The sequence below is a fragment of the Phasianus colchicus genome, chromosome 5 (assembly GCF_987193195.1).
Source record: "Phasianus colchicus chromosome 5, bPhaCol1.hap1.1, whole genome shotgun sequence".
Lineage (NCBI taxonomy): Eukaryota > Metazoa > Chordata > Aves > Galliformes > Phasianidae > Phasianus > Phasianus colchicus.
Genome location: NC_143440.1, coordinates 17854327 through 17880548, shown reverse-complemented (window position 1 = coordinate 17880548; position 26222 = coordinate 17854327). Strand labels below are relative to the sequence as shown.

The following is a 26222-nucleotide window of genomic DNA, read 5'->3' as shown; positions in this document are numbered from 1 at the left end:
GTTGATCCCAGAGGCGGGAATCTGCAGCGTCGTGCCAGGCCCCAGGCGCGGAAGAGGGGGAGAGCCGGGCCAGTGGACGCGTGAGCGGAGCTCCCGGCTGGAATGCACCAGCTCAGCAAGGGATTGTCCTCCCTGGGCTGCGCGGGCACTGCGCCGTGAGCCTGGGACAGCCGCCTGGGCCATGGCGGCAGCAGACACCCCTTCAGCCACCCTCCGGCACCACGACCTGTGCAGCCGTGGCATCCGCCTGGCCAGGAAGATGCGCTCGGACGTCACCGACCTCCTGGACATCTATGTGAGTTTGCCCTGCATTCCGGGCTGGGAGTGCAGGCAGGCGGCTGCTGCCGTGAGACTCCTTCGGGGGGGGATGCTGGAGGTCCCCCCTGTCCCGGCATCCATCCCGGCTGTCTGTCCCACAGGTGGAGCGGCAGGGCCTGGACGCCTCCATCAGCGTGGCGGCAGTGGATGGGGTGCCAGCGGCGGCAGCGGAGCGCTGGGCGGAGCAGACCGGCACCCAGCGCCTCCTGGACAACCTGGCGGCCTACCGGGCCTTCCGCACGCTGCTGGCACAGATGCTGGAGGAGCAGCGGGAGCAGCTGGGAGACGCCGATGCTGAGCTGGGCCCGGCGCTGGCGGCCGTGCTGCTGCAGGTCTCGGCCTTTGCCTACCACCTGGAGGAGCTGCTGGAGCTGGAGAGCCGCGGGGCCCCCGCTGAGGAGGGCTCCGAGCCCCCTGCACTCCCACGCCTCAGCCTCTTCGAGCAGAAGCTGCGGGGCCTGGGGGTGCTGCGGGAGCTGGCCCAGTGGGCCGTCAGGTCGGTGCGGGACCTGCGGCAGCTCGCCAAGCACGGCCCAGGCAGCGGCATGGCACTGGGTCTGCCCGAGAGCCAGTGATGGAGGTGGGGAGCCCTGGCCCAGATGGGGCTTAGCTGGGGGCCCATCTCTGTGCAGGGCTGCTGACAGGCACGGGGGCTTCAGGGAGCAAAGGGGCCACGCTACTAACCCAGGGCCCTTCTGCTTCCTAATGGGCCCCTTTCCCTGTGATGGAAACTGAGGCGCAGGGAGGGAACTCCTGGCGAGGTGGGCCTTGTGGATGACCCGCAACCCCACCATGGCCTGGAAGCCATGACCACCAGTGTGCTGTGCAGGGCCGCCCTGTTCTGTGGGACCGGGTTGCTGCCTGTCTCCTGATGGCTGGGTGATGCTTCTGGAGGAGGGGAGCTGCCTCGGGGTTATTGCAGGGGTGAGAGCGATGTGGAAGCATCAGCTGGTGAAAGGCGGCTCAGGAATTGTCCCCCTTCCGCAAGGCCTGAGGCTTTGCCTCCTTCAGGAGCTCCCTTTTCTCTCTGCTCCTGTACAGCTCCCACCCGGCCTGTGTGTTCTGCATGTTGCATTTCTGCTCTGACTGCTTGGGGCCGTTCTCAGGAGGGGGGTGGGATTTTGAGCTGGATGGCATTTCTTAGCCGGTCAGACAGGATATAGAGAGGGTATTTATATAGAAGGCTGACTCGAAAGACCCTCTGCCAGGGGCTTCGTGCCTCTGGGGGCTGTTTTAAGACTGAAGAGGGAGAAGCGAACAGCCCCAGCCACTGTTGGATGCTGTTTTCTCTCTGAGTGGCTGTGGTGGATGCTGAGCAAATAAAGCATGTGGAGAGCCACTGGGGTGCTGTTACTTCTTGGGGGCAGGAGTCACTGGGCTGCCTTGTTCCTAATGAAGTACTTTTCTTCGTGGCAGGAGTGTGAGGGGTCTGGGAGGAGGGTGAAGGACTGGTGTGGCTGAGAAGGAGGCGAGAGAAAGCTGCAGAGGGCTCACAGGGGAGGTACAGCTGCAACGTTACCCCCTGTCCCTTTGTGGCTCTGCCTTCTCCTCGACCCCAAGAGCAACATGCTGCAGGGGGTTCCTGTTCCTCGGGGCACAGTGTGAGGCATGGCCACGCCACTGGCCCTGCACAAAGTGCCTTTGTCCCAGCGGGTGCTGGAAGCTCCTGGCACAGTGCCGCCCCAGCGCCAGCAGCGTCTGCACAGCCGGGGGGGGGCTGGAGGGCAAGGCTGGGTGGTGCTTGTTGGGCATGTAGGACAGGGGCTGCCCTATGGGGTCGGGATGGGGGTGCCTGGCACATAAAGTGGAACTTGCGGTGGAAGGACATGCACCTTCCTCCCCACTGCTGGTTGTCCAGCCTCAGATTTGCAACTTCCATTGGATTACTTGCATGGTTCTGCTTCCGTGCACTTGTAACTATTTCTGGCATTTATTTTTTTGGGGATTACTCAAAGCATTGCTTTCTCCCACATCTCACTATGTGCAAAAGCACACAACTTTCTTTTCTCCCCACACACCCTCGTTCTCAGCAGCACCTGGGGGCCCACACCCACCCTCCCAACAGCCCCCCACTTCTCCAAGCCTAATGCTCAGCCCAGTCCCACTGTTAGCTTTGGGACAGCGGGGTGGGGGCAGAAGCCCAAGCAGGAGGTGACCTGAATGTCAGCGGGGCCCCAGCGGCCCTGGCACAGTGCCCTGCAACCCGATCGGGCCGGGGCAGCTGCTGGCAGCCACGCCAGGGCTCAACGAGCGAGGACATCAGACACTGCCCGAGCAGCTCGCCAGGGTCCTCAAAGACCCTTCCAACTCTGCGATCTGCCCCGCTTGGAGGTGGCATTTCCAGATGTACAATGGGCAACTGCCAGAAACCAGGGCACGGTTTTCTTGCAGCCACCCGCGTGGTTCTCCCCAGAACGGGCCCCGATGGGTGCTTCGCTTAATAGCGAAAAAAATCAGCGCTGGAAGCACTCAACGAGAGGAGCGCAGCTGGCGGCGGACGGCGCCGAGACGCGCTCCGGAGGGACGCGGCTGGGGGCGTGGCCTCGGGGAGGGGGCGTGGCTTCCCGGGGCTCCGCTCCGAAGGGGGCGTGGCGCCCCGCCTCCCCGAGCGCGCTCTCGGCCGGGGCCGCGCGGGGCGGGCGGTGCGCGGTGCGCGGGCGCTGCGATGCGGAGCCGCCCCCCGCCGCCGCCCGCCGCCGCCGCGGGCCGCTCGCCCGGGGAGAGGCGCTGCAGCTCGGCGCGGCGCTGAGCGGCCCCTGGCGGCCCCGGGGCGGGCAGGGCAGGGCCCCGCGGAGCATGCGAGAGCCGGCGGGGCGGGCTGCAGCGGCCGCGGGCAGCGGGAGGAGGCGGCGGCGGCGGGCCGGGCCGGAGGAGCGATGCTGCTCGCCTCCGCCGTGGTGGTGTGGGAATGGCTGAACGAACACGGGCGGTGGCGGCCCTACAGCCCGGCCGTCAGCCATCACATCGAGGCGGTGGCCCGCGCCGGGCCGCGGGCGGGCGGCAGCGTGGTGCTGGGCCAGGCTGACAGCCGCCTGGCGCCCTACATCATCGACCTGCAGTCCATGCACCAGTTCCGCCAGGACACCGGTGAGTGAGCCCGGCCGGCCCGGGGCCGCCCCCGTTCCCACCTTGCGTCGCGCGGTGCCGCCTGACCTGGAATCGCGGTGCACTGCGCGGTGCTGCGCTGCCGGGCCCGTGCTGCATCGCACTGCCGGAGCCGGGTTGCGCTGCGCTGCCTTTCCCGATCCCGCGTTGCGTTGTGCCGCCCCGCTCTGTTCCACGTCCCGCTGCCCGCCCCGCGGTTGCGCTGCCGTGCCTTGCCGTGCCGTGCCGCCTGCTCCTGCCCGCCTCGCCGAACCCCGTGTTGCATCACGTTGAGCTTCGGGTTTGCCTCGCACCGCCTGACCTGGAATTGCACAGCTCTGCTCCTTGCTGCCTGCGTGCTCCCTGCCCCTAGCTGGCCGTGCTACTGCCCGAGCCCTGTTGCAACAAGCAGCCTTTTGCCCTAGTGGCCGGGGCCTGCGGACCTCTTCTGTTCCCTGCAAACCCTTCCTCTGTGTGTGAGGCTCTCCCTGTGCTCCCCTGGCCCTATGGGGTACCGTGGGGACAAATCGTGCCCTGGAGCATGGCAGGGTACAGGTGGGGCTGCAGGGGGACACCAGGTGGGGGGCGCGGGCAGGTGTTGGGAAATCCCCGAGGGCTGAGTGCAGGTGTAAGAAATGCAGGGCACTGATGTGTGGGGTGTGCTTGGCACAGGCGTTTGTGCCCCTTCCTTCCCCTGGCAGCTCCCGCTTGGCCGTAGGAAAGGGATGGCAGCGTCCCTTGTCCCCAGGCGGTGTCCCCTGGTGGTGCTGCCTTCCCCAGCAGCCCGGGGCTGGTGGGAACCGTGGCCCGCCCGGGTGCTCGGGGACAAGGGACCTTTGGTGCCAGGGGACAGCATTCAGCGCCATGTGTCTGAGAGCTATTGTTGCCCAGGGGAGGAGGCCTGAAAGGGGAATTGTTCTGCCTCTCCCCGGGTTGCCGGGGATGTCGGTATTTTGGGTCATTAAACAGCTCTGATTTGGGGGGGTCGCGACCCTGGCAGGCCCTGAATAGCTATTGTCCCCTTTCTTCCCCCGCTGAATGGGAGGCCAGCCGGCCGCCGGGCCGGGGGGGACACGCCACTTTCCCACAGCGCCGGAGCCGCCAGATGCCGCATGCCGTCGCTGCCGCCCTCCTTGCCTCGCGCCGGATTAGGATAAATCACTGCGTGCGGCGAGGCCCCGCTCCCCTCTGGCCCCGGCGCTGCTTTGTGCCGGCAGCTTTTCCCCCACCAGGTGCCTCTGTGCGTGATGGGGCGGTGACCCACTTCTCTGATCTCCAGCCTGCGCGGGGGGAACCCGTTCTGGCATGGGAGCTGATGGTAGTGGTAGGGGTCGGGATTAAGGGGGACTGACATTCCTGTGGGCTTTAGGGGGACACGTGGCCGGTCAGAGCAGGACGATCGTGTTCTGCTGCGGTGCCAGGTGGGACCTGGCTGAGGTGTGCAGTGACGGGCTGACGGGCGTCACGTTGGTGCCGGGGTGGCCTGGGGAAACTGAGGCACGCTGTTCCCGTGGCAGGGTGGGGACAGTGGCTGAGTCAGGAAGCTGTCATCTCAACACCAGCGAGGCCGGTCGGGGCAGTTCCTTGGTGTTCCCTGCCCACTGGCTGGTGCTGGCTTCTGATGAAATCTCTGTCCCCTCCGCAGGCACCATCCGCCCCGTGCGGCGCAGCTACTATGACCCGTCCTCGGCACCGGGCAAAGGCGTCGTGTGGGAGTGGGAGAACGACAGCGGCTCCTGGACTCCCTACGACATGGACGTGGGCATCACCATCCAGCGTGCGTACGAGAAGCAGCACCCCTGGGTGGACCTCAGCACCATCGGCTTCTGCTACGTGATCGACTTCGCCACTATGGGCCAGATCAACCGGCAGACCCAGCGCAAGCGCCGCGTCCGCCGCCGCCTCGACATGGTGTACCCCCTGGTGTCGGGCACCCTGCCCAAGTCGCAGTCCTGGCCGGCCAGCCCCGGGGCGGCAGCGGCCCCCCCGGCCCCCGCCTGTGCCTGCCCCCAGTGCCTCCTGGTGATGAGCGTCAAAGCTGCTGTGTCAGCCGGCGGCCTGGGGGCTGCTACCCTGCAGCCGCGCAAAGCTCCCCCTGCTCCTCCCATTACCCCCAAGGCCCCGGCACCCACCCCGGGTGCCAAGGTGCCTGACGGCACGGCCGCAGCGCGCGGATCGCTGAAGCCTCTGGGCTCACAGGGTGTCCGGCGGCAGGCAGCCAGCGCACCTGCCCTGAGCCCAGCCGGCCCTGCTGCAAGCCCCCCCGGCGCGGGCAGCAGCAAGGCGGCCCGGCCCGGCCTCGGCACCCTGAACCGCAGCCACTTGCAGCGCCTGGCCATCGCCCAGTCCCGCGTGCTTATTGCCTCGGGGTGAGTCCTGCTGCGTGTGTGTGAGCGAGGGGCAGTTGTGAGAAGAAAAGGGAGTCGCATCTCTGAGCCATTTACATGGGGGAGAGAAGCCCCCGCTCTTCCCCATGGGCAGAGGGCTCTGCCGGCCCTTCGTTCTCCCCACAGGCACCCATGGTCCCTACGTGGGGAGGGAGCGGGCAGCACAGAATGCTGTCTTGCATCTCAATGAGGAGGCTGGGCTGCTCTTTCTTCAGTCCTTTCTCTGTCCCCTACCCTTCCCCTGCCACAGAAAAGACATTCAGGGCCCTGTGAGAAGGGGTCCTTCCGCACCCTCTGAGGACCATTTTTTGTGGTGGGGTGGGGGTTGCTCAATGCGCCATTTCTCTCTTTTGTCTGCTCTGCTGTCGGCCTCCTGTCACAGCCTGGCCCCTTTCCTTCCCTCTGTCTTCCCCCTTCCCTCTGCGCTCCTGACCTACCGGGAAACTTTCCCATGGAAAAGAGCCCTGACGCGGGGCGGGGGGAGCAGCTATGCAGTGGCTGTAGGAGAATGGAGGGGGAAAAAAACCCAGCAACCCAGTGACAAAAAGAGGCTGTGAATGGTTTGGAGATGCAGGCGGAGTTTCTAAAGAGCAAGAGAAAAGGCGGCAGCAGGGCGGGGGGCACAGGGCTGGGTGGGGAATTCTCTCCTTCCAGCCAGGGCCTGCTTGGTTGCTTGGGAAACTGCTGTCTGGTGTGGGCCACAGGCCCTGATGTGGTCCTGTGCTTTCTCTGCAGGGTCCCTACTGTCCCCGTGAAGAACCTCAATGGCTCCAGCCCTGTGAACCCAGCTCTGGCAGGTGAGGATGGCCCCACCAGGGAGGTCTGTGGGGTCTTCCTCATTCCTTAGTGCTGTTTTGCCCCCTCCCCCCCCAGGCATCACAGGGATCCTGATGAGTGCAGCCGGGCTGCCTGTCTGTCTGACGCGGCCCCCCAAGCTGGTGCTGCACCCCCCGCCTGTCAGCAAGAGCGAGATCCAGTCCATCCCTGGCATCTCCCACACCTGCCGCAAGACCACCAAGAAACAGGCCAAGAAGGGTGAGCCTCCTGTGGCCCTTCCCACCATCCTGGCTGTAGACCTACCCGCCCCAGCCCTGCTGACTCTCTCCTTCAGGTAAAGCTCCAGAAGAGGTGCTGAAGAAATACCTGCAGAAGGTGCGGCATCCGCCGGATGAGGTGCGAACAGCCGGGTTGGCTTGGGCTGTCCACAGGGTGGGAGGTGGCAATGCCCCTGGGCTGTGCTATGTATCTGCAGCCTCTCCTTCTGGCTCCTCTGAAGAGGGGCTGCATGCCCTGGGCACGTGTCAGAGGGCCCTATCCATCCATTCTCCATGCAGGACTGCACCATCTGCATGGAGCGGCTCTCGGCACCATCCGGCTACAAGGGCCCCCAGCCAGCCATCAAGCCTGACCTGGTGGGGAAGCTGGCCAAGTGTGGCCACATCTTCCACCTCCACTGCCTGGTGGCCATGTACAACAACGGCAACAAGGTGTGAGGCTGCAGCCCTGGGGGACTGAACCCCCATCTTGGTGATGTGGGGGGGCCCTGGTGCATGCCATAACTACATGTCTCCATAAAACATTCTGTGGAGGGCAGATTTTTGCTGGAAATGCTGAATCACAAACTGGGCTTGTATGGCTGTTTTGTTTCCCCGCTGTGGTTCCTGTCCTCACTTCCCTCCCAGGGCTGGGGAGGTGACCTTTGGTCGGTGCACACACCACTGCTGCTTTTCCAGCTGCAGGTGGACTTCTGAGTCCTCTGCACAGGGCTGTTTTGTTTGGCGTGCCTGGGAAAACGCATTCCACGTTGCTTAGAGATTGTTATTCTGCCATCTGTTTCTCTCTCTGCCAAACCAAAACAAAAAAACAGAGGTAGGGCTCATGAAGTTGATGAGGAAGAACAGTTCAGACCTCGGGTGTTTGGTTCCAGTTGGTTTGCAGGCCCTCCCTGTCCCCTCCTGCTTCCTGAGTGCTTTGGAGATGTCTGTGTGTTCGTGCTGGGTGGTGCTGGGGAGCACTGTTTTCATTATTTCCCTCTCTCAGGATGGCAGCCTGCAGTGCCCAACCTGCAAAACCATTTATGGGGTGAAGACGGGGACGCAGCCCCCGGGGAAGATGGAGTACCACATCATCCCTCACGCACTGCCCGGCCACTCTGACTGCAAAACCATCCGTATCATCTACAACATCCCCCCAGGGGTGCAGGTGCGTCCTGGGGAGTGCGTTGGTGGTGAGCCATCCTTGTGGGGACCCGCAGCCCTGCTGCTGTTACATCTGTGACCTAAGGCTGGGGGTGGTAATTTTAGGGCTGCTGTTTGAGCGCAGCTGCTCTGTGATTAAGCCCTCTTCATGTGGCAGCAAGCAACTCTACCTCTGATGGAGTTTCGGTGTTCTGTTGCACCCAGAGTGTGCTTTTGAATTCTAAATTGTATTTTATTTTTCTCTTCCATTGCATGTTGTAGGGACCAGAGCATCCAAACCCAGGGAAGAGCTTCACTGCCCGTGGCTTCCCACGGCACTGCTACCTGCCCGACACCGAGAAGGGCAGGAAGGTGAGGTGCTCAGGCTGGCAAAGCGTGCTTGTGAGGGGAAGAGGGACAGGAACAGGGATTTGGAGCAAGGAGGAAAGCAGGCTTGGCTTTGGCAGACAAATCCAGGTGAAGATCTTCCTTCCCTGTAGCCTGACCTGGGTGTGCTAGAGAGCTCTGCTATTTTGGTTGGTGTGAAACAGCATGGGATAGGACTCTGCTCCTGGGATCCCTGGTCAGCCTTGGTGAGGGCTTGCCTGGATGGGTGGTCAAGTGCTGAGCAAAGGTGGGTGCTGCCTGCAGCTCCTGTGCCCACCTTGCTGCCTGCCCCGTCTCCCCCTCCCCAGGTACTGAAGTTGTTGCTTGTAGCCTGGGATCGGCGCTTGATTTTTGCCATCGGGACCTCCAGCACCACGGGTGAGTCAGACACAGTGATATGGAATGAGATCCACCACAAGACGGAGTTTGGCTCCAATCTCACCGGCCACGGTTACCCTGACATCAACTACCTGGACAACGTCCTGGCTGAGCTCGCAGCCCAGGGCATCACAGAAGAGAGTCTGGCACAGGAGAAGGACTGAGATTGGTGGTAGGGAGGCCATGGCAAGGGTTCCCACTGCTGTATCCAAGGATAGAAGCCACCAGTGAAACCCAGCTGGGGCATTGGGAGGGCAGTGGAAGCAGCTGCAGGTCAATGGGGATGTGTGAGAGTGTCTTAGGGTTGTCCCCTCCCTGCTGGCTGGTGCTGTGAGCCGCAACGGTGACCCTGTTCTGGCCGTCCCCAGCAGCCAGTTGCTGCTGTGTGTTGTCCCACGCAAATGTTGCGTGCTGCTGCCAGGGCTCTGTGGGAGTGGGGAGGGCAAGCCAGGACACCTCTTTCCCTAATCACCCATGTCCCAGTCTGACTTGGTGCCCCTGGTACCCACCTGGGCCTGGGACCCCATCCTGGTGCTGGGCAGTGGGTGGGAGCCGGGCTGTGGGGTCTCTGGCTATGGCCCTAGCTCATTCCTCACCCGTCTCTTTGTCTGTCTGTCCTGTCTGGTACATCCCGACTGATCTTCTCTGTCCACAGAGGTTGGGGGCTCTGGTCCATCTTGACCAGACCCCCTTGTCCTTCCTCCTCCTCTTGGTTATGTCTGAGCTGTGCCCTGTGGGGTCCCATTGTCTGGGCTGCCCCTGTACTGGGAAGGGCTTGGAGGGTGGTTGGAAGCTGAGTGTGGGGGGGGAAGCATGTCTCCCGCCCCTGCTCCCCCCAGTAGTGGGTTCTTTGAACTGTTTGTATGGGGGCGTCCCCGTGTTGAATTTTATATACCTCGTGTTTTGGGGGTTTGTCGTATATATGTACATATAGGTGGTGGTGGCTGGGAGGTGGCCAGGGGAACATGGTGCTATGGCCAGGCCTGGTGGTGCTCTGGATCTGGGGGTGAGGAAAGGGGGACACTGACCCAGAGGGGCTCAGTGCCTCACAGTGGAGCTGTCACCCATGGGTCTCTGTGAAGTAGGGATAGATGGGAAGCCATCACCTTCCTGCTAGGTTCCATCCATGTCCCATGGCTCGGGGGTCCCTGGTGAACTCTCAACGGGGTGGAGGGTGGCTGGCAGTGTATTGGCACACTGATTTTGGGCTGGGCTGGGGGGGTTGATGTGCCAGGAGGGTAAGTGTAGCTGGGGGAAGGGGAGGGGGTTTGCATGGCATCTGGTGGCCCCCACCAGACCCAGGGACTTCTTGGAGCCACATGGGGTGGGAACAGTGGGCCCTGTGGCTCGAGGGGATGCTGGGGGGCACCACCCCACAGGCTGTTCTATGCCCTCCTCCTGATCCCATCCTGTGAGACACCCTGATTTCGTGAGTCAGGCGGGGACCCTGCCCAAACTGCTCCCTGCCCCCCCTTCATTGCTCCTTGTGGGGTTGGGTCCTCGTAGCCCCTTTCGTTTAGTCCCTTTCTGTTTTCCTTTGGGGTTGGTTCACCCTCCGTCCTGGGGGACGGTGGCATGGGAGGGATCCGTCCTGATGTGCATCATTCTGTCGTCGTTGCTGTTTCTCCTCTCCCCTGTCCGCGGGGTCCATCGCCATCAGCTGGCTGCACCCCAGGGCATCAATAAAGCGGATGGTGGAGGAGTGCTCACTGTCCCTATGTGGCCTGGCCTCTCTGTTGTCTTCTGTCCGTCGTCTGTGTGACCAGGCGAGGGAGTGGGCACCCACAGGGAGGGCCAGGCACCTCGTTCCCCTCCCCCCATCCTTCCTTAGCATGGGCTGTCATCTTCTACCTCAAGGGAGAAACCCTCTGTCCCTAGGAAATCCCCATCTGGGCAGCTCTGCAGCAGGGGAACAGCATCATGATTTCTGCATGGCTGCACCTGAGGCTGCCCTGCTGCAGAAAAACCTGAGCTGGAGCTATGCAAAACCCTCATGTGATCCGGGGGAGGGAGAGGGCCCCCACCTCCAGGTGCCAGGTTGATGACTAACGTGACACAGCTTTTTAACAACATTCCTTTTTTATTATTATTATTTTTTTTAATGCTGTGTTGCCTATGCAATTATTTGCTGGCTGAAATAAAAGTGATCCGTGCCTCTCTGCATGTGTGTGTATATCTATCATGATAGATATACATGGAGGCGCGGGTCGCCCTCCTGTTCCTGCGGGTGGAAATGGGTGCTGGGTGTGTGCAGTAGCTGGGGGACTTATGGGGGAGTAGGGTGTTCTCCAAGGAGTTGGTCCCTGAGCCAATGCTTTTACAGGCTGCGTATCTCTGCGATGGACTTGAGTCTATCCGGTGAGTCAGGAAGGGGGGTTTGCATGGCTTCCCCTTGCTTTTGAGGTTCTCTTGGGTACCCCAACAACCTCAGCAGCTTTTTGAAGGGCACTGGATCCCCTTTTCTGGGAATGGGGAGGAGAGAGTGGGCATGGCCTGTAATGGGGTATGGGGACTGTTTATCTCTCAAGCAGCAAAGCTGGTTGGGTTGGTTGGGAAAGAGCAGGGGCTGGTGGAGAGATGTGGTGGGTCCTGGTGGTGGGATGGCCTCAGGCGATGGCCTTGGAGGTCAATCAGGGGGCCCAGAGAAAGGAGAAGGGTGGTGGAGCCCTGCTGGGTTGCTGGAGCTGCAGAGAGGTGAACCTGTCATGGGAATGGAGTGAGGTGCAGGGGCTGCTGGCACTGCACAGCTGTGCCTCAGGGAAGGGAGTGGGCCTGGGGCTTTGCCTAGGTTAGCACAAGCAGCTGAGCAATATTTATTCCATTAGCCTTGCTGACTCTTGCTGGTGCCCCTCGCCCATGTTCACTGCAGTGCTGTCCCCTGGCCTCTCCACGGGCGTGGCCCCTTCACCCATAGCCAGGTACCCCTTTCTCTTGTACCTCCAGCGACCGTAGCAGACCATTGCCAGCATGGTGACAAGCCCCACCACCACTGCTGCAGCCACGCCAGCCACCTCACCCCCCGTCAGCACCCGGCCCCTCACCATCTCTGCTGCCTGCTGGATCTCAATGGGCTGTGCCAGCCGCCACGCACGGCCCGTCCCATCCCGCACCCAGGCGCTCTCCCCATCCCCATTGCTCACCAGCACGGTGTCGATGGCTGGCAGGTTGGCAGGGGGTCGGGTGAAGGGTGGTAGGCGCGCTGGCGGCAGCGAGCCCGCTGTGAAGACGCCAGCCTGGACGCAGTACTCCACCTGGCAGCTGTCGCTGATCAGTGCCAAGTGCTGGCTGAAGCCTGTGGGGCAGCGCTTGGCGTAAGGGTCCTCGGTGGTACCCTGGTGCTGACCCCCTAAGGGGTTCCCTGTCTGACAGCTGAAGAAGCCCCCAAACGGCACCGCGTACCGGCTGCCTGCCTCGTAATCCTGGCTCACGCACAACCTGAGGTCATCGAAGAGCTTCAGCAAGAAGTATCGCGAGGGGCAGGACTGGGCACCCGTGAGGGGGTTGACGCTGCGGCTGCTGAACAGCCCCCCAAAGAGGTAGCCCGAGTCTGGGGGCACTGGGCCACTTGCGACACACCAATAAGCTCTGAACTGCACCCGGGAGAGCCAGAAGACGTCCCTGCAGACTCGGTGGCAGAAGATGCCCAGGGTGCACTTGTTGTGGCATTCCAGGTGGCTGTGGCCTTCCTCCCACTCCTGCATGCCCAGCAGCACAGGGCTGTAGGAGGCGGGACAGGAGAAAGCCCCGGTGAGGGGGTTTTTCTGCTCCAGCGCCCGGCACAGTTCATTGGTGTCGGGGCCGGCCAGCCCAGTGCACTCCTGGAAGACTCCCCCGAAGGTGAAGTTGGTCATGGTCCCCACACAGGAGCCATCGTCAGCATTGGCGTGGAAGTTGAAGTTGGGTGAGGCGGCATCGGTGCATCCAGGGTAGGTGTTGAAGGTGTAGTAGCGGTGGATGGCCATCTCCACCCGCTTGGCCAGCTTCTTCACCGTGGGGCTGGGCAGCTCTGGCAGGGTGCTGGGGCTGATGAAGAAGTACAGAGGCAGCCCTGAGCGGTCGATGGCCACCAGCTGGTTGCTAATTCCCTCCTGCCAGGTCTTAAGGGTGATGCCTGGGTAAAAGGGGGTCCCGCCAATGCTCTCTACTCTGGAGTTGGTGCGGTTCTCTAGGTACTGCTTGGTGAAGGCAGAGCTGGTGCCTTGAGACTCCTCAGTTTTCACATTGACTATGCTGTGGAAGGCCACAGCGGCTGAGGCGGTGATGGAGCTCCGCATGGCCCAGCTGTCCTTCAGGAAGGTGGCCTTGATCTGATCTTCCTGGACCAAACTGGCTCCAGCATCCACAGAGGTGATGGTGTGGGTGCCATAGTTGAGCACCAGCACCTCAGACAGAAAATCAGCCATCCGAGTCTGGTTGTTTTCCAGGTGGCTGGCAATGGTCAACAGCTGCTTCTTGAAGCCCTTGTCCAGGCTTGCTCCTGGGTCAATCTTGGCAGTGTAAACCAGGTTTCTGACCTGTACGCGAGTGGTGACTGCCTTGTCCTGCACTTGGTGGGTCTTGGCCTGGTGGAAGTCATAAGAGAACTTGCCATTGATTGCAGAGAAGAGGGACAGCTCCAGGTTGATGGAGGCAGAGGTGACACTTTCGTAATCCTTCCAGGACTCGATGATCTCAGAGTTGATGTCCAGGTTGCTCTGCTTGCGAGGAATGGTGAAGATGTCATCTGGGATGATGTAGGACCCATCTTCAGTGGTCTTACACAGTGAGTAGCTCAGATCTATGACTCTGCCCATATCTAAATTCCTGAGGTTGTCCCAGCCTCCCCCGGGGAGGACTTCCAGGCTTGGGAGCTTCAGGGCCTTCTTGCAGTCCTGAAACCCCACAGAGGACAGCGGCTCCTGGGGCTGCTCAACCTCTGCCACTGCCATAGCCACCGCCTGGGCGAGGAGGACCACCCTCAGCACCCAGACCATGGCTGGAGAACTCTGGATGTCCCACTGGTGAAGAGGTGACTGGGGAAATGAAGAGGAGGGGGTGCAGCTGGTGGGTGGTTCCTCCTCTCACGGTTGAATTAAGAGAAGGGAAAGGAGAAGTGAAAGCTGGTGAACATGACTAATGGCTGAGTGGGGCAGAGATGACTGGGTGAGGGGCAGGAAAGCATGGAGCTCATTGCCTCCCTGCAGTAAAATCTCCCTCTTAGTGTGAAAGCTGCTCTGCTGGGAATGGGACAGGGAGAACTCTCTTATTCAGCACTCCGCTGGCATCCATGTGATGCCACTGTGTGCATCTCCCTTCAGTCACTCCCTCCCTTCACCCTGGCTCTACCATACCCCACAAGGCTCTGGTGGGTTTAGGGGAGACTTCAGCACTTCCCACTGCCCTTTACAGACTCCTGTACCCTATTCCTGTCCTCCCCTCAGTATTCCAGGTTGGGAAGGGCACCTTCTGTGTAGAACTGTGTCATAACTGTATGCTTTGGGTAATAAACAGTTAAAGTTGTTTCTGTTGCAAAAGCTGCTGTAATAACCATGGCTCTTTCCTTACGGACAGGTTCATTTCCCCTATTTTTGCTGGTTAGTTCCTCTTCCCAGGATGGTTCTGGTAGAGAATGGGGCTGTAGTGAGCGGTGTGGTGAACAGCCAAAGGGGCCAATGAGAGCACCTTGTCCCTCACCAGCAAGAAGAGCCTTTCTCTGCACTTTAATGCCCTCCCATCAGCTGCCTTATTCTATAGAACAAAGAAGATCTCTTCAGGATGAACAGTCACAGATTCCTCAGCCTTTCTTCATAGGAGACAGGGTCTAGTCCATCATATTCATAGTACTTGGTTGGACTCTCTCCAGGATGTCCACCTCTCTTTTGTATCAGAGAGTCCAGAGCTGACTCAGCACTCCAGGTGTGTCCTCATCAATGTGGAGCAGAGGAAAAAGATCACCACTCCTTGTCTGCTGGCCTGGGGCTGCCATCCTTGGAGGGCTTCAGGACAACAGAGGAATCCCTGGGCAACTGGGCATTGAACATCCGAATCAGGAGGCTGGAGACAAAGATCTGCCGAGACAGCCTCCTAACAGAGTTGTGGGCAGCGTGATTTTACGGTAACATCTGAGCGGGATGAGGAGCCCAGAACACTGTGTAAACCTCCAGGTATGACATGGAGCCATGAAATCAGACATCGCGCTGACCGGGAAGCACTGGGACACCCCCACCGCCAGGCGCGGTGCTTTGCTGTGCTGCCACTGCTCTCTGCTGGCACTGGGACATCACAGCACTTCTGGGGACAGGCAACTTCCTGGGCTGGCGTGTCTTTTACGTGGAAGAAAACTAATGCTATCCCAGCAAAAACCAGCAGAATATCCACCCGTAGTTTTACACCATCTGCATCATGCTCGGGTTTTAGACTTGAGAAAATATCCTCATGAATCACCACCACCCTTCCTGTCCTTTGATACACTGAGATATTACTATTTGTAGGCTGTGGGCCATTACTTGAAGTCCATTGAAGTGTTTCAGGTAAAGGTCTGTTGAGATCATTATAGTTATTTCATTAATGATTTTGGGTATCCCTTCATGCTAGGGATGCTTCAAGCTGCATGCTTCCCTCTAATGTTGCCCATTCTTGCTCCATCTCTGTAGGTTTCCAGTTTGTGTTAGAGTTAGGCCAGGAGTTCCTTGTTAACCCGTGCAGGCCTCCCAGAGTTTTTACCAAACTTTCTCTGCATCAGGGTGTGTTGCTTCTGAGCTGGGTGAAGGTGATCCTTGGGTATCGACCAGGGCCTTTCCAGGGCCTAATCACAAGCAAGAATTTCCCTGTGATGGCCAACCTCTACTGTCCTGAAGCCCAGGGCTGTGAGCATGCTGCATGCACTCGTCACTACCCTAAGGATGCTGAACTCCACAGTTCATTGATGCTGTAGCCAACTCTGTCCTTGAGCTTCTCATTCCCTAGCTGAACCTTCATGTGGTTGAGAGCAAGCTCCAGTACAGCATCTCTGCCCACTGTCTCCTCAATCACATGGATGAGAAAAGCTTCACCAGCATGCCTACATCTGTGTGCCTGGGGGGACATGCAGTTGTTATTCTCTGTACATTGCAGCACAGCAGCAATGGGAGCCATCTTAACTCATATCTGAGATCTCCCACCCTTCCTGTTGTTTCACCTATGTCCAGAGCAAACAGGGATATATCTGTAATTCAGCTTTACCCCACGTCCCCATGCAATGGCTGACAGACTCAGGTACAGAACACAAGGCTGTGAGTTTCCACATAGTCTTGGGGTTTTAATAAAGAAGAGATACTTATAAGGAAAGAGTTACAGAAAAATAATTTTTAAAAAGCTGATTAGCTGTTGTATCCCATCTGCAGGAAGGAGAATGGAGCAGTTTGCTGCTATTCTGCAGCACTGAACAGGGAGAGGTGATGCTGCCAAGACTGGAGCCACCCCTTTTTGGGGACAAAGGTTCCTGTTGCACAGTCTGCTCACAGTGGTGTCCCCAGGATACTGACACCAACGTCGTCATAGCCTGTGTCCTCGGGGGGCTGTGCAGGGGCTTCCCTGGCATGAGGAGAGGGCGAATCCTCCAACACAGCCGCAGCATCATCGTAGCCATGTGAGGGGCTGTGCTGGGGCTGGGCAGGGTGGTCTGTGACAGACACAGAGAGGCCAGTGGTGAGGACACAGCCAGGAGAGACTTCATGCCCTCGCTTCCCCATCAAAGTTGTTTGGCTACATCTCTTCAGAAGGTTACACAGTGCCTTTCTGTCATCACAGTGCACCTTGCGCTTGTGCCCCTACCTGGGGAGACCTGGAGGTCTCTCTCCTCTACACCGTCCTCAATGTGATCTGACACCTTTTTCCCTGAGCCCTGGGACAGGGAGCCTGGAGGCAAGGAAGGGCATTGGGGACATGACAGGGGATGGGGAGAGCCTCAAGCCCCGGGGACCATCCTGCTCCCACCTGTGTGGCTGGGCACCTCCTGGTACTCAGGCATCAGGCTGTAGTCCAGCTCCTCATACACAACCTCGGAGGCAGCATCCTTGCTGGGGCCTGCAAAGCAGCATGCATGGCACCGGTGCCCCCAGTGTCCCCAGGGTTCTGCCTTGGGGTCGTAGAACCTCCAGGGCGGTGCCCACCTTGGCACTGGGCCCACGTGCGGTGTGCCAGAACTGCCAGGGCGGCCAGGGCCAGGCACAGCAGCATCCCCAGGACCACGCACAGCACCGTGAGCGCTGACACACTCCTTGGTGCTGCAGTCAGCGGGACAGCGCTGTGGCTGAGAGCTGTGGGGCAGTGATAGGAAGCGTGAGGCCCCGTGGGGATGCCATGGCAGCAGTTAGAGGACAGTGAGCAAGGACAAAGCCATTTGTTGAGGTGTCTCTGTCCCGGTGGCTGCTACCTGGGGCTGGGCTGGTGGCCTCACTGCTGTCCCCGGTGTCCTCGTCACACACGATGTGGGTGATCCCAGTGGTGTCGCATTCCTGCAGCTGCCAGGGCGCTGAGGGGCAGCGCCAGAGCGAGCGGGCCCCCTCCTCACAACTCACCCAGCTCAGCCAGGCGGGCTCCGAGCCCTCTGCAGGGACTGGTTCCAGACTCCCCCCAGTGCCACATCCCAGCTGGCGGCAGACAGCAGCGGCCGTGGCGGGGCTGGTGCCATTGGCACAAACAGGACCCCACATCCCCTCATGCAGCACCTCCAGCTGCCCACGGCATCTGCTGCTTTCCCCTGTCAGCCGCAGGTCCAGCAGCCCTGCAACGAGGTCAGGGGATCACTGCACCCCCAGAGTGGTGGGGCTGATCCCATCCACAGGGATGGTGGCACTCACCTGAGCACACAGCGCCCGCACCGCCGCCAAGCTGGCAGCCACGCTGCACTGTGGCTGGGCAGTGCCAGAGAGCATCCTCTGTCCCAGAGCAGCCCCCGGCACCCGGCCACAGCATCTCTGTGCCAGGCCCAAAGCGCTCGGAGCCAGGTGCCTCCAGGGCCCATCCGCAGCCCAGCTGGCGGCAGACGACGGTGGCATCGTGCAGGGTCCAGGTGTCCTGGCAGACGGTGCCCCAGGTGCCCTCGCTGTACACCTCCACCCTGCCGGCACAGCGCCCGGGGCCGCCCACCAGCCTCAGACGTCGGCTTCCTGTGCGGGAATGTCAGGCTGGGGTTGGGGATGGCAGCATTGTGCTCATGGCCCTTCCTTGTGCACTCACCCGAGCAGGTGATGGCCAACTCCTTGTGGCTCTTGCTGGGCTCTCTGGCCATCCCTGAGGCATTACAGTGTGCCAGGAGCTCCTCAGTGCCAACACAGTGCAGCTCCTGCAGCTCCATGGGGCCCGAGCCATTGTTTGGTGCAGCATAGACTTTCTCCGGCACACCGCAGCCCAGCTGCTGGCATGCCACGGTGGCAGTGCCATTGTCCCACAGCCCCACAGACACACGGGCCCACACACCGGGGCGCACGGCCACCTCCAGCCGTCCATCACATTGGCTCTCTGCACCGTGGAGCCTCAGGGGCTCGGTGACACCTGCAACAGCCTGGCAGTGCTGTGGGAACCGGCATTGCTCCCCACCTGCTGGAGCTCCCCATGGTCCCCACACTCACCTGAGCAGTTGACAGCAGCGGTGTGCCCAGGGGGGCAGGCGGGCTGCACCAGCACCTCCACGAGGCACTCACCCGGGTGCCGCTCACTCCCACTGCAGCTGAGGGCATCATGCCACAGCATCCCTGTCCCTGTCCCAAAATGGCCTGGTGGGGGCAGGGATACGGCAGAGCCACAGCCCAGGTGGTGGCAGAGGACGTGGGCATCAGGCAGGTCCCAGGCAGTGGCACACAGGGGCCTCCAGACCCCTTGTGCCTCCACCTCCACCCTCCCAGTGCAGACCGAGCCTCCGTCCACAAGCCGGAACTCTGTGTATGCTGCAGCAGAAAGAGGGGTTGGTGGAATGAGGGACCCCCTGAGCACTCCACACTGCACGAGGCTGATGCAGATCCACAGCCCTTGCACTTACGGGAGCAGATGATGGCAGTGGGTTGGGTGCAATTCTGGATGTGGGGAGGCTGCTGTGTGCACGCGGACAGGAGGGGCTCAGTGCCGTTGCAATCAAAGGCACCATCATAGAATGGCCCTGCTGCTTCCCTAAATTGCCCAGTCCCATATAGGGCCAGTACTGTACCACAGCCAAGCTCCCTGCAGATGACCTGGGCAGCCATGTGGTCCACATTGCCATGACAGACGCTTACCCAGGCCCGGCCCTGCCGCACCTCCAGCCTCCCTGAGCACTCACTGTCCCCTCCAGCCAGCCGGGAGAACCCTGCCGGAAGAGGTGGGCTGCTGGGCTGGGGGATGTGGGCAATGGGCTTCCCACAGTGCTGCATGTCCCCAGCTCTCACCTTGGCAGACCACAGCAGTGTCATAATCATGAGGGCCATTGTAGGGACCCCAGCCCCGAATGTTACAGTCCCACAGGGCAGCCTCATCTCCACGGCAGTCAATAAAGGCCATCATGATGGGACCGTCTACTGACCGGAACCGTGAGGCAAAGTAGGCGCCAGCAGCTGAGCCACAGCCCAGTTGCTGGCACACCACCTCAGCATCATCCATGTCCCAAGCATCATCTGTCACTGTGCCCCAGTGTCCCCGAAGCTTCGCCTCCACTCTCCCCTCGCAGGGTCCCCCACCGTCCGCCAGCCGCAGCTCCAGCGCCTCTACATCAGGGATTGGCCTCAGCTCTGCCCAGTGATCCTGGCACTCTGTCCCCTTCCCAGACAGCCCAACTCACCTGAGCAGATCACCCCAACATCCCACTCATGGCCACAAAAGTGGTTGCCCCAGCCAAAGTGAGGACAGTTCTGCAGCTTGGTCTCAGTGCCGCGGCAGAAGAAGGGATGCAGCCAGATGCGTCCCTTGCCTTGCCCAAATGGGGCATATGGGGACGCATGGGCCACCGTGCCACAGCCCAGCTGACGACACACCACACCGGCCCCTCGTATGTCCCAGTCGAAGTTGTAGCTGCAGACGGAGCCCCATTCGCCCTCGTGCTTCACCTCCACCCGACCGGCACAGCGCCCACCGCCATCCACCAGACGCAGCTCCTCGCTGCCTGTGGGCACCCCGGGGAGCTGGCTGAGCCTGGGGGTGCCCGTCCCATGGCTGCAACCCTGCCCCTCCGCTTCCCTCTTGTCCCACGGCCACCCTACAGCCCCATCACTCACCCATGCAGAACTGCACGCAGAATAGCAACCCCAGCACCCTGGCAGGCATCATCATGCCCCACATGCACAGCCTGCAGCCCAGGATGGGGAGGGGGAGATATAGGCAGCCCCTGCAGGCAGGAGCCAATGGGGACGGCGATGTGCGGTGGGAGCCGTTATCAGCAGGGTTATCAGCCGCCTGCCGGGTCCCAGCCTCCAATAACCTGCTTCGTGCCCAAATATGAGGCTTGTCTCCGCTTCTGGCGTCACGCAGCACCACCACGGGGCTCACTGCCTGCGTGTCACCAAGGGGAGTCAGCCTGCCTGTGTGCTGCATGTCCCTGAGCAGGGGCTGGGGCTCTGGCTGTGCCCATGCAGAGAGGGTCCCCACAGGGACAGGACCGACCCAAACAGGGCCTCCCTCTGCACTCTAGTGCGTAGCACATACTAGTAGGGTCCTACAGCTGCCTTTGTGGTTCCTCAGGCAGCAGTGAGGATGAATAAGGTGCCCATGCTGGCAGCAGGAACCTTGCATCAGCCGCTGGGACACAGCACTGCCTGCATCTGGGTACAAGTGGACCCAACATCCTCCCCGCAGCACAGGCAGGAGGGGATGTTTTCTCCATGCGGGGAACCATTGTGAGCACCAACCTCACACAGCTGCCGTGCCACCTGCACAGAAGCCATACAGGGCATAAGGTGCTGCTCCTCTACTCGAGCCTGCAGCATGCAGGAAGGGGTCTTGCTGCCCCGCTTTGCCGTCGCCACTGCAGGAGCAGACACAGGAACAGCTGCAGAATGCAGCAGTCCTAGGGCTGTGCAGCCGCTGTGGGGACAGCGCAGAAACCCCAAGTGCACAGGGGAAGGAAGGCTGCAGGGCCGAGCTGTCCCTGCCCGTGTCCCCGCGTGCAGCCCGGCGCTGGGGAAGGAGGAAGTGTGCGACGGGTGCGCGGCCGCTTTCAAAAGCGAAAGCCTGCCTGTAGACAGCGCTGGGATGTGGGGCAGAGCCCGGCCCCACTGCAGGGTCACTGCGTGGCAGCACGGCTCAGTGGGCACCGGGGGCTCCTGGGAACACGGCTGCGGGGCCGGGCTCCTGCTGAGGGTGCGGGGATGCAGTGTGCGGGACGGGGATGCCAGCGGCACCCGGGCGTCGCTCCCGGGCGTCGCTGCGCTCGTGTTGCAGAGCTCCGGCCCTGCCCTGCTCTCACGAGAGCACCAGCGCGGCCTCCCTGCGGGCCGCAGCGGGGCCCAGGAGGCAGCAGCGGCCCAGGAGGCAGCAGGGCTCGGCAGGGCCGGGCATACAGCTCTGCCAGCAGCACCAGGCGGCACTGCAGCACGGCTCCGGGCCCAGCTGAGAGGCCCCGGCGGGAAGGCCTGGCCTGCGCGGGAGGGACGAGCGCTGCCAGCCACGAGGCCGCCATTCCTCCTGGCAGCGGCACGCTGCGGTGGCACGCAGCTGATGGGGCAGGACAGCCCGTCCCAGGACTCTAGCTGAAACCCCAGGGACGGCTGCTCGGCACCTTCCATCGGGAACCTCCGTCAGGGATGGGAATCCTGACCTCAGCCACTGCGGGTCCTTACAGACTGCGGTAACAGACAAGTGCAGGAGGTGGCTCAGAGCCTGGCCCGATGCCTCCTGTGTCAGACGGAGCTCTTTAACGTGTGTGCTCTTCCCACTGCCAACGGAGGTGTCCTCAGAAGTGGAGATCCTCCCAGCAAGCGCAGGGTGAGAGCCAGCTCCCTCAGGTTTGCTTAGCAGAACGTGTGTGTGGAAAGACTGTGAATGTATGTGGAGATACATGCCCTACAGTTATCTTCTGAATTTCTGTAACTGCTTGCCAATCTGCCCTTTTCGGTTTGTATCTCCCCCTCGAGTCTGTTTACAGCTCTCTCCCCCACGGCACACTGGGGGCAGGGGCAGAGTGAGCGAACGGCCGGGTGCTGCTCAGCTGCCTGCCGGGTGAAACCACAGCGTGTGGCAGCGTGCCTGCACCTGTGTGCCTGTGGGGACGCACGGTCCTTGTTGTCCTTCCACTGCAGCGCAGCAGTCACGGGAGCCATCCCACCTCATCTCTCTCAGCTTTCACACTTCTGTCGTTGTTACCCCCGTGCCCAGAGCGAAGGGGACGTCTCTGAAATCTGTCTTTGCTCTACGGCCCCAAGGAATGCCCAATGGACTCAGATAGAGAAGCCAAGGCTGGAAGGGAGTTTCTGCAGAGCTTTGTGGTTTTAATAAAGAAGAGATACGCATTAGGAAAGAGTTACAGAAAATTATCTTGAAAGGCAATTTGCTGTTGTGTCCCAGCTTCAGGAAGGAGAATGGAGCAGTTTGCTGCTGTTCTGTGCACCAGGCAGGGATTGGTGATGCTGCCAAGGCCAGGGCTGCCCCTTTGTGGGGACTGAGGTCCCTGTCCAGCCACGTCCACACGGCCTGCTCACAGTGATGTGCCCGGGGTGCTGACACCAACGTCGTCGTAACCTGTGTCCTCGGGGGGCTGTGTGGGGGCTTCCCTGGCGTGAGGAGAGGAGGAATCCTCCAGCACAGCCATAGCATCATCGTAGCCATGTGAAGGGCTGTGCTGAGGCTGGGCAGGGGAGTCTGCGACAGACATGGATGGGACATTGGTGAGGACACTGCTGGGAGGGGCTTTGTGCCCTGACCTCCCATTCAGTGCTGTTTTTCTGCGTCCCCTCTGAAGGGTACTGTGTACCTTTCTGTACTCACAGTGCACCTCTGTGCCTGTGCCCTTACCTGGGGACACCTGGAGGTTGCTCTCCTCTACACCGTCCCCACTGTGTTCCGACACCTTTTTCCCTGAGCCTTGGGACAGGGAGCCTGGAGAAAAGGAAGGGCATTGGGGACATGACAGGGGATGGGGAGAGCCTCAAGCCCCGGGGACCATCCCGCTCCCACCTGTGTGGCTGGGCACCTCCTGGTACTCAGGCATCAGGCTGTAGTCCAGCTCCTCATACACAACCTCGGAGGCAGCATCCTTGCTGGGGCCTGCAAAGCAGCATGCATGGCACCGGTGCCCCCAGTGTCCCCAGGGTTCTGCCTTGGGGTCGTAGAACCTCCAGGGCGGTGCCCACCTTGGCACTGGGCCCACATGCGGTGTGCCAGAACTGCCAGGGCGGCCAGGGCCAGGCACAGCAGCGTCCCCAGGACCACGCACAGCACCGTGAGCGCTGACACACTCCTTGGTGCTGCAGTCAGCGGGACAGCGCTGTGGCTGAGAGCTGTGGGGCAGTGATAGGAAGCGTGAGGCCCCGTGGGGATGCCATGGCAGCAGTTAGAGGACAGTGAGCAAGGACAAAGCCATTTGTTGAGGTGTCTCTGTCCCGGTGGCTGCTACCTGGGGCTGGGCTGGTGGCCTCACTGCTGTCCCCGGTGTCCTCGTCACACACGATGTGGGTGATCCCAGTGGTGTCGCATTCCTGCAGCTGCCAGGGCGCTGAGGGGCAGCGCCAGAGCGAGCGGGCCCCCTCCTCACAACTCACCCAGCTCAGCCAGGCGGGCTCCGAGCCCTCTGCAGGGACTGGTTCCAGACTCCCCCCAGTGCCACATCCCAGCTGGCGGCAGACAGCAGCGGCCGTGGCGGGGCTGGTGCCATTGGCACAAACAGGACCCCACATCCCCTCATGCAGCACCTCCAGCTGCCCACGGCATCTGCTGCTTTCCCCTGTCAGCCGCAGGTCCAGCAGCCCTGCAACGAGGTCAGGGGATCACTGCACCCCCAGAGTGGTGGGGCTGATCCCATCCACAGGGATGGTGGCACTCACCTGAGCACACTGCGCCCGCACCGCCGCCAAGCTGGCAGCCACGCTGCACTGTGGCCGGGCAGTGCCAGAGAGCATCCTCTGTCCCAGAGCAGCCCCTGGCACCCAGCCACAGCATCTCTGTGCCAGGCCCAAAGCGCTCGGAGCCAGGTGCCTCCAGGGCCCATCCGCAGCCCAGCTGGCGGCAGACGACGGTGGCATCGTGCAGGGTCCAGGTGTCCTGGCAGACGGTGCCCCAGGTGCCCTCGCTGTACACCTCCACCCTGCCGGCACAGCGCCCGGGGCCGCCCACCAGCCTCAGACGTCGGCTTCCTGTGCGGGAATGTCAGGCTGGGGGTGGGGATGGCAGCATTGTGATGCCTGTGGTCCTTCCTTGTGCACTCACCTGAGCAGGTGATGGCCAACTCCTTGTGGCTCTTGCTGGGCTCTGTGGCCATCCCTGAGGCATTACAGTGTGCCAGGAGCTCCTCAGTGCCAACACAGTGCAGCTCCTGCAGCTCCATGGGGCCCGAGCCATTGTTTGGTGCAGCATAGACTTTCTCCGGCACACCGCAGCCCAGCTGCCGGCATGCCACGGTGGCAGTGCCATTGTCCCACAGCCCCACAGACACACGGGCCCACACACCGGGGCTCACGGCCACCTCCAGCCGTCCATCACATCGGCTTTCCTCACCGTGGAGCCACAGGGGCTTGCCAACACCTGCAACAGCCTGGCTGTGGTGTGGGAATGGGCCGAGCTCTCCACTTGCTGGTTGTTCCCACTTTCCCCACACCCACCTGAGCAGTTGACAGCAGCGGTGTGCCCAGGGGGACAGGTGGGCTGTCCCAGCACCTCCACGAGGCACTCGCCTGGGTGCCGTTCGCTTCCACTGCAGGTGAAAGCATCACGCCGCAGTGTCCCTGTCCCTGTCCCAAAATGGCCTGGTGGGGGTAAGGAGACAGCAGAGCCACAGCCCAGGTGGTGGCAGAGGACGTGGGCATCAGGCAGGTCCCAGGCAGTGGCACACAGGGGCCTCCAGACCCCTCGTGCCTCCACCTCCACCTGCCCTGTGCAGTCTGAATCTCCATCTGCAAGTCGGAACCCGGTGTATGCTGCAGCAGAGAGAGGGTGCTGGGGTTGGTGTAGCAAGGGACCCACTCCCATGTAAACCACACTGCAAGGGGCTGATGCAGACCCACGACCCCTGCACTTACGGGAGCAGATGATGGCAGCGGGTTGGGTGCAGTTCTGGATGTGGGGAGGCCGCTGTTTGCAAGCGGACAGGAGGGGCTCAGTGCCGTTGCACTCGAAGGCACCGTCCCAGAACGGCCAGTCTGCTGCCCCAAAATGCCCTGCCTTTGTTAGGGCTAGTGCTGTACCGCAGCCCAGCTCCTTGCAGACAACCTGCGCGGCCATGAGGTCCACGTGGCTATGGCAGACGCTGACCCAGGCCCGGCCCTGCCTCACCTCCAGCCTCCCTGAGCACTCACTGTCCCCTCCAGCCAGCCGGGAGAACCCTGCCATAAGAGGTGTGTTGCTGGATTGGGGGATCTGGGTGATGGGCTCCCCACAGTGCTGCATGTCCCCAGCTCTCACCTTGGCAGACCACAGATGCATTAAAATCACGAGGAAAATTGTACGGACCCCAGTAATCAATGTTGCAGTCCCACAGGGCCTTCTCATTCCCATTACAGTTGATAAAGACCAACATTAGGGTACTGTGGTCTTGTGATAATTGTGAGGTAAACTTTGTGTGAGCAGCTGAGCCGCAGCCCAGCTGCTGGCACACCACCTCAGCATCATCCATGTTCCAGGCATTGTCATACACCGTTCCCCAGCGTCCCCGAAGCTTCACCTCCACTCTCCCCTCGCAGGGTCCCCCACCATCCGCCAGCCGCAGCTCCAGTGCCTCTGCATCAGGGATCGGACTCAGCCCTGCCCAGGGGTCCTGGCACTCTGTTCCCATCCCAGACACTGTCTCACCTGAGCAGATCACCCCAACATCCCACTCATGGCCACAGAAGTGTTTCCCCCAGCCAGAGTGGGGGCAGTCCTGCAGGGTGGCCTCAGTGCCGTCACAGAAGGATGGATGCAGCCAGATGCGTCCCTTGCCTTGCCCAAATGGGGCATATGAGGACGTATGGGCCGCCGTGCCACAGCCCAGCTGACGACACACGACCTTGGCTGCATCCATATCCCACTGGATGTTGTAGCTGCAGACGGAGCCCCATTCGCCCTCATGCTTCACCTCCACCCGACCGGCACAGCGCCCACCGCCATCCACCAGACGCAGCTCCTCGCTGCCTGTGGGCACCCCGGGGAGCTGGCTGAGCCTGGGGGTGCCCGTCCCATGGCTGCAACCCTGCCCCTCCGCTTCCCTCTTGTTCCATGGCCACCCCACTGCCCCATCACTCACCCATGCAGAACTGCACGCAGAATAGCAACCCCAGCACCCTGGCAGGCATCATCATGCCCCACATGCACAGCCTGCAGCCCAGGATGGGGAGGGGGAGATATAGGCAGCCCCTGCAGGCAGGAGCCAATGGGGATGGCC

General features: G+C 61.4%; 4 protein-coding genes across 7 annotated transcripts; 1 reads left to right on the top strand and 3 right to left on the bottom strand.

Moving 5' to 3' along the window:
• The first annotated feature begins 11 nt into the window (after positions 1–11).
• DTX4 (deltex E3 ubiquitin ligase 4) lies at positions 12–10455 on the top strand. 2 transcript variants are annotated; one of them, XM_090140708.1, is made up of 10 exons: positions 12–295; positions 420–598; positions 5046–5771; positions 6525–6586; positions 6663–6824; positions 6901–6962; positions 7124–7276; positions 7830–7991; positions 8249–8338; positions 8662–10455. In XM_090140708.1, exons 1-10 carry the CDS (start codon positions 182–184, stop codon positions 8893–8895), a joined length of 1944 nt encoding a protein of 647 aa, XP_089996834.1. In that variant the 5' UTR covers positions 12–181; the 3' UTR covers positions 8896–10455. The 2 variants fall into 2 exon arrangements, with proteins under 2 accessions (XP_089996834.1, XP_031449113.2); XM_031593253.2 differs by lacking the exons at positions 12–295; positions 420–598 and adding an exon at positions 3095–3405 and having other exon boundaries at positions 5048–5771.
• Positions 10456–10791: 336 nt separating this feature from the next.
• On the bottom strand, positions 10792–13778 carry MPEG1 (macrophage expressed 1). Its single transcript, XM_031593252.2, has one exon. The coding sequence runs from the start codon at positions 13702–13704 to the stop codon at positions 11545–11547; it is 2160 nt and encodes a 719-aa protein (XP_031449112.2). The 5' UTR covers positions 13705–13778; the 3' UTR covers positions 10792–11544.
• A 1843-nt stretch (positions 13779–15621) lies between these two features.
• LOC149917777 (antigen WC1.1-like) lies at positions 15622–20167 on the bottom strand. Of its 3 annotated transcripts, none has more exons than XM_090140705.1 (12): positions 19933–20167; positions 19500–19820; positions 19111–19425; positions 18729–19031; positions 18322–18636; positions 17930–18244; positions 17551–17859; positions 17121–17474; positions 16861–17007; positions 16685–16774; positions 16523–16606; positions 15622–16370 (listed from the first exon to the last, which is right to left on the bottom strand). In XM_090140705.1, exons 1-12 carry the CDS (start codon positions 19994–19996, stop codon positions 16207–16209), a joined length of 2781 nt encoding a protein of 926 aa, XP_089996831.1. In that variant the 5' UTR covers positions 19997–20167; the 3' UTR covers positions 15622–16206. The 3 variants fall into 3 exon arrangements, with proteins under 3 accessions (XP_089996831.1, XP_089996832.1, XP_089996833.1); XM_090140706.1 differs by having other exon boundaries at positions 17124–17474; XM_090140707.1 differs by lacking the exon at positions 16523–16606.
• Positions 20168–22207: 2040 nt separating this feature from the next.
• On the bottom strand, positions 22208–26210 carry LOC149917776 (scavenger receptor cysteine-rich type 1 protein M130-like). Its single transcript, XM_090140709.1, has 12 exons — positions 26085–26210; positions 25652–25972; positions 25265–25579; positions 24883–25185; positions 24466–24780; positions 24074–24388; positions 23692–24000; positions 23265–23615; positions 23002–23148; positions 22826–22915; positions 22664–22747; positions 22208–22510 (listed from the first exon to the last, which is right to left on the bottom strand). Exons 1-12 carry the CDS (start codon positions 26146–26148, stop codon positions 22347–22349), a joined length of 2778 nt encoding a protein of 925 aa, XP_089996835.1. The 5' UTR covers positions 26149–26210; the 3' UTR covers positions 22208–22346.
• Between the last annotated feature and the right edge of the window lie 12 nt (positions 26211–26222).

Bases quoted from the DNA above. Each gene is read 5' to 3' on its own strand.
- DTX4 (XM_090140708.1), top strand. From the start codon at position 182: ATGGCGGCAGCAGACACCCCTTCAGCCACCCTCCGGCACCACGACCTG. The intron at 296-419 runs GTGAGTTTGCCC...TCTGTCCCACAG, and splicing joins CCGACCTCCTGGACATCTAT to GTGGAGCGGCAGGGCCTGGA. The intron at 5,772-6,524 runs GTGAGTCCTGCT...CTTTCTCTGCAG, and splicing joins CGCGTGCTTATTGCCTCGGG to GGTCCCTACTGTCCCCGTGA.
- LOC149917776 (XM_090140709.1), bottom strand. From the start codon at position 26,148: ATGTGGGGCATGATGATGCCTGCCAGGGTGCTGGGGTTGCTATTCTGC. The intron at 24,001-24,073 runs GTGAGTGCACAA...ATTCCCGCACAG, and splicing joins GTTGGCCATCACCTGCTCAG to GAAGCCGACGTCTGAGGCTG. The intron at 22,748-22,825 runs GTGGGAGCGGGA...CCTTTTCTCCAG, and splicing joins GGAGGTGCCCAGCCACACAG to GCTCCCTGTCCCAAGGCTCA.
- LOC149917777 (XM_090140705.1), bottom strand. From the start codon at position 19,996: ATGTGGGGCATGATGATGCCTGCCAGGGTGCTGGGGTTGCTATTCTGC. The intron at 16,775-16,860 runs GTGGGCACCGCC...GCTGCTTTGCAG, and splicing joins CACGTGGGCCCAGTGCCAAG to GCCCCAGCAAGGATGCTGCC. The intron at 16,371-16,522 runs GTAGGGGCACAA...TGTCTGTCACAG, and splicing joins AGACCTCCAGGTCTCCCCAG to ACCACCCTGCCCAGCCCCAG.
- MPEG1 (XM_031593252.2), bottom strand. From the start codon at position 13,704: ATGGTCTGGGTGCTGAGGGTGGTCCTCCTCGCCCAGGCGGTGGCTATG.